The sequence below is a fragment of the Gadus chalcogrammus genome, chromosome 5 (assembly GCF_026213295.1).
Source record: "Gadus chalcogrammus isolate NIFS_2021 chromosome 5, NIFS_Gcha_1.0, whole genome shotgun sequence".
NCBI lineage: Eukaryota > Metazoa > Chordata > Actinopteri > Gadiformes > Gadidae > Gadus > Gadus chalcogrammus.
Window position 1 is genome coordinate 12,162,187 of NC_079416.1, and position 6,066 is coordinate 12,168,252.

Consider the following 6,066-nt stretch of genomic DNA (forward strand, 5'->3'; position numbering starts at 1 on the left):
TTAGATTAGTAATTTAACTTTATGAAGCAACAGTCTCTGTTTGTAATGTTTTATATGATTATTTTGTATATATTGTATATTTATATGTTAAAATTAGAAGAATGATGTGTACATCTGTCTCTGTATGTCAATGTTCCAAAAAGGTGATTTATTTTTTAAAATCTCATTGCTGTTTGTTTTTTCTGTAAAAAAAAAAGACAAAAAAGAACAATGAATACATGCCTGGTACACTGTTGTTTGATGCTTTTATTGGACATTTGAGTGAACAAAACTATTCTTAGTTGAATCGGGAATGTTAGAATGATCTAGAATGGTTAACTGTGAAATGTTTTTCCTGCTGGGAAAGTGACTTTTGCCAAATCTATGTGTCACATTTACTTTTCCAATGAAAACAACATGCAAGCAATCATTCAGCTGACAATATATTCAAATTGGCAGCATTGTCAAAATTTATAGAGAATTTTGTTAAATCTTAAAATAATCTATAATTGTGTTTAGATCAGGTAGCCTACTTTTCTGTTTCGGATAAGGTTGTAAACAGCTTTGGACTTCTGTATGATGTCCATGCACTATGAATAACTGCCAATTGCCTATTGTTTTCTGAGACAAACCAATTAAGCCTGATGACTATTAATTGAAACTAACTTTTTTTGGACAAGGTGTAAATAATGAATATTAACTTTATTCTCAATACAACAGTCTGACATAACAAAAAAAGTCAAAAAGCCAAGGACGAATTTATATTGTAACTTGAGTTATGTATCAAACAAAACGGCTTATATCTCATCCGAAACATAACTCCCTTTCCATTTTGTCGAACCCGACCTGTCCCATTAAGAGGACTCTCACACGGGACAGCTGTGTTTAAAGTGTGGTAATGACTTTCATTAACACACGGGGGCAGTAGGATCTTTGAGTCAGCACCAGCTCAAAATTAGTTTTCTTAACTTCGACAACAAGCTGATTTAAAGGGCGCTCGTCCGTATAGATATAGACTGCGTGCATGTCAATACATACCTGTTCACCGAAATATTGGATGGGCTAGATATTTTTCGCTTATGTCTGCATATTTTCTTATGTCTGCTTGTCTGCCACTTTGTATAGATGTTTAGCCTACACACCCATCCCCTAACACACACCCACCCAAACGAATACACACACACACACACACACGCACGCACACACACACACACACACACACACACACACACACACACACACACACACACACACACACACACACACACACACACACACACACACACACACACACACACACACACACACACACACACACACAGAGGCAGGTAGCTACTGAGCTATCCTACGTATATATAAATGTATCAAGCCTGATTAGCTCCTGGACTCACTGGCGAATCAACGTCGAAGGTCACAGATGAGATTTCTCTACACGGGAGACAGGACAACAAATAGAAACAATAACCAAAGAAATCACAGGGGAACAAAGTTAGCTGTAGCGTTGTAATGCAACATAAAAAGCAACATTCTAAAATAAAACGTTGCATTATTATGCGTATGGTATAAGCATAGGACCTCCTCCATGTACAGGCTTATAATGGTTATAATAGGAAAGCCATCTTTGGCAGTAGGCCCACCATTGATGCCATTTCCACAGGTCCACAGGTCTGCAACAACCTATGAAAGATTATCTGGCAAACTTAATTCAATACATTTTCAAAATGTTACCATAATAACTTAGGCAGTGACATTTTATTTTTGCCAATTCGTGTTTGACTTTAATTCTTCTGTCCCTTAAATAGCCATGCCTAGACCATGCGTCAACATTTCTAAGTTGCCCCCACAGACCGTGACCACCATGGACTTATAAATAGAAGTTGGAACATCTTGACGTCTAAAGACGCATCGCGACTACCTGATTGGTTCGGTTAAAGCACCCGCCCATACGCCAACGTCATCAGCCGGGACGATCCGTCCCACAGGCTTGAACAACAAACACACGTGCTGCTGGCGCTCGGAATATAAACTGACACACCAGCTCTGTTTTGAATAGAGCGCCGCTTGGCACGCTTTAGGACGTCTGTGTCTCATCCGTTTGCTTATATTCATCCAAACGTATTGACTTTAGCCTGACACACAGTAGCAATGCATAGGGAATTATAACTAGAAAATATAATCATTCGCACCTGTCAAACCGTTGGTCTACGATTTGAACGTGCAGCACTCGGTCCTCCTCACCCATTATTGAGAGACAATGAAACCAAAGGACATCATTAAGGAGAAAGGTAGCATATGGATATTTGGCTATGGTTCCTTGGTCTGGAAGCCTGATTTTAAATACAAGAGGAGCCAAATTGGTTTCATCGAAGGATATAAGAGACGCTTCTGGCATGGGGATGACTTTTATCGTGGAGACAAAGAGAAGGTATGTGCTGTTGACAATTGTTTTGTTTAAAGGCGGCTGCGAACGTGTAATTCTGTTACATTATGTTGCAACTGTTTTTCTTACAAAAGTGTTGCCCATGCAACGTTGTGCATTAATGCACGGCGCTTAGTATGCGTGACTGACAGTGTTTCTGCCATTCTTTCCACAGCCTGGAAGAGTTGTCACACTAGTGCCAGATCACGAGGTAAGTGTGTCTTTGTAATTCAAACGATTATTACTGTATTATCTGGCGTTCATGGAGGGCATCTAGTGAGGTTCAGTCAGTTGCAACATAGCGGTCAGGTGATCTGCAGGTGTCACCCTGATTCACCAACCGTAACTCTTGAATGAGTACATCAGTGGGAAAATGCAAATATCCACGTCCCGAACGAACCCAATCTACATACCTTGAAGCATTACTGAACTTGACTTCATGAATTATAGATTTCTTGAATTATTGAAAACTTGGCAGTTGGAATCTTAACAGTAACATTTCCTCCCCCTCCGCAGGCCTGCACCTGGGGCGTGGCCTACGAGGTGGCAGACTCGCAGGTGGAGGAGTCCCTGCAGTACCTTGACACCAGGGAGACCGTGGGTGGGGGCTACGTTCTGGAGCTGTGCGAGTTCACGGCCAGGGAGGGGAAAGTGCAGCAGCAGCCCACCAACGACAAGCTGCTGGCCCTGGTGTACATCGCCACTTCGGACAACCCCATCTACCTGGGCCCCGCCCCCGACAGTGAGATTGCAGCGCAGATCGTCGTCTGCAGGGGGTCCGTCGGGCTCAACATGGAGTACCTGCTCCGCCTCGCACAGTTCATGAGGTGCTGCTGCCCGGACGTGGACGATGAGCACCTCTTCTCCATAGAGACCGCCGCCCTGGCCCTGGTTCTGTGAACAACGTTACGGTAGAATAATGAATACACACATTCACACACCAACGGCAGGGTCGACCCTGCAAGGAGCAGTCAGGGTGAGGTGTCTTGCTCAGGGACACCTCGGCACTCAGCTAGGAGGAGCCAGGGTGTGTGTGTGGCACCTCAGCCACAACCAGAAAGACGTGTTTTTAACGTGTAGGCATTGATGTTTTACTTTTTTTTAAATCTAGAAGTACACACAAGAACACTCCATCTCATGCTAATGACGTGTGCGGTGTGTGGCTGCAGAACTGTTCTACGTTGTGACTTCTATGCACCTGGGGAGCGGGATAAAGCGTTGGTAGGCGTTGAGGTCCAAGCTTCTGAGAGAAAAGACTTGAACAGTATTTTTTATGTTCAATGTATCAAAAATACATTTGATGGTTGATGGCATTGTAAAACGCACACATTCTTGCACTGTCAATCAATGTTAATGTCATTGGGTTTTTCGGTGGATTGCCTTGAGGGAATAATCCCTCTTTTATTAATGCCAAAGTGGTTGAAAATGGCTTCTTACCTGAACTGAAATGTGCCTTTCTTTGCTATTCTCCCCTGCATACCAATGGCCACCTATTGACCGCATCTTTTTTGAAGAGGTGCCTGTTCAATACTACTTTGAATAGCTCTTTAAATGTTGAATGAACAAATGTTGAATGTTTGAATGTTAACTATTTCCTTCTTCTTCTTATGAGCAAACACCCATGCTATGCTATGCACAAAGGATTCAAGGGCTTTTCCCATTGTTATTTTTACTGTTGCATTTAATGCTACTTTATATCATATTTGTGACATTTTATATTTATATTTGTTGTAAAAGGATTAGGTGAGCCTTAAACACATTTTCAGAAAACTTAAATGAATATAGTTAGTTTGTAATACTTGACTGTACATTCCGAACACGGGTATTAAAATATTATTTGTATTCAAGAAAATGCCTCAGAGAACAGCTCCTGAATAAATGGATGATCTGGCAAGCTGCCCATTACCTGACCTTTAACATGTTTTCTTGTCATCTGCATATTTTTGTTCTCATTATCATAACAAGAAAATTCTATGCTCATGACTAAAGCAGCTTCTAAATTAAGATGAGTCGAGATTAGATTAAAAGATAATCACAAATGTGGCGTTTTCAGAAGGCAGAGCCAACGCCAGTGTTTCTATCAAAAGGTACAGACTATATATCTACTGACTAGCGTATTAACTACAGTACTAAGTATCTGTCCTATCTGCCACGGGAGCCTTCTGCTTGATGGAAAAGTATTCTGCTGCCTGTGACCCTGTCCTAGCTTTATATATGTGTGCGTTGTGTGCTTGATCACACAGCGAGAAAATAAATAAGATACTTCCATGAGGATGGTGGGGCCTATTTCTTGGAACACGGGGACTGGAACATACTGTATAGTGTTTGGTGTTGACATTTAGATTGGCCTATATGGGGGAGGGTGGGGGGGTCATATTTTTTTCCCAGAGTGTCTGACCACGTTGCAAAAACACGTGCACACAGACTCAATGCAGACAGAGAGAGTGAGAGAGAGGTAGAGAGAGAGAGGGGGAGATTTGGCTACTGCCCAGGACCAACACATCTTGGCACTCAGCGATGTTCTATTGAGGAACATTGCTCCAATTTTCTTAGAAATCCTGCAGAAAATGGGTCAAAGTTTACCCCTTGCCTCTCAGTCTCTGATACAGACCATTTCAGTGTCCCGCTGGTACAGACCATGTCAACATGCATGTCTCTCTGGTACAGAACATGTCAGTGTGCATGTCTCTCTGGTACAGACCATGTCTGTCTGGTACAGACCATGTCTCTCTGGTGCAGACCATGTCTCTCAGACACAGATCATGTACATTGAGTTGTTTTCCCAAACATGTCCCTTAGACCCTTGGTTGAGAAGCCAGTGCATCTAAATATGATGGGGTTGTTATGTAACCACGCTATGTTTGGTTTCCACTGCCCTCTCGTTTTAAGATGTCAACGAGAAGTCTCCTGGCATTTGCCCTATGCCAAATGTTTTTTTCTAAACCATTGGAAGAGTTGTATCCTTACCAAAGTGTTGTTTTCCCACTTGTGTCTGGTTCTGAATGTTCCTGGCACGAAAACAAAATCTGAGGTTCCAATCGCCTTTTCTTTTGCTGACGAAAAAGAAAGAAAGGAATGACACATTTGTTGTGACATTTTGTCCTTGATAAACGGCTGGCCGGTTTTGCTTTTGAAATACTAATATTTTCTGCCCTACGAATCAACCACCCTCTAATTTGCTGTCCTCAATGAGTCAGAAGATGTTTATCTTCTGACTCATTGTTTCAGCCACAAATCAGACCCTGTATACATGTACATTGTGTTACGCTCTGCTATTTACAGTAGGTTGTCTTCTTTTAATGACTTCTTTGCTGATGCAATGAGCCTGAGTAATTGCAAATACGCCTGGTCAGCAAAGCATTTAGTCTTTTTGACAGTTTGAGGTAACACTTGCCAGATGTTGAAGGAGACCTTTTTCTTCAACAACTAAAGCCTGATTCTGCAGTATCTGCTGTTCTGTTTCTGTCTGGTTTCAACCGTAGATTTGAAACAAATGCGTAATAACAATATTCAGATGATTATGATATTTGTAAGGATTAGATTGTGGACGTTAATGCACCGAAATGGAATGTTTGATACAGACGCCGTATACACAGGCTCTTATCCTCTGAGACGACAAATCCAAGAGAAGAACCTGCATGCTGCCGTGTCCCCAGACTGAACCTGGA

The 6,066-nt window shown here is 41.9% G+C and overlaps 1 protein-coding gene across 1 annotated transcript; it reads left to right on the forward strand.

Annotated features, from left to right (window-relative positions):
- Positions 1-1,951: 1,951 nt before the first annotated feature.
- Positions 1,952-4,692, forward strand: LOC130382435 (glutathione-specific gamma-glutamylcyclotransferase 1-like). Its single transcript, XM_056590174.1, has 3 exons — positions 1,952-2,404; positions 2,574-2,609; positions 2,915-4,692. The coding sequence occupies exons 1-3, from the start codon at positions 2,234-2,236 to the stop codon at positions 3,296-3,298; spliced, it is 591 nt and encodes a 196-aa protein (XP_056446149.1). The 5' UTR covers positions 1,952-2,233; the 3' UTR covers positions 3,299-4,692.
- The last annotated feature ends 1,374 nt before the right edge of the window (positions 4,693-6,066 follow it).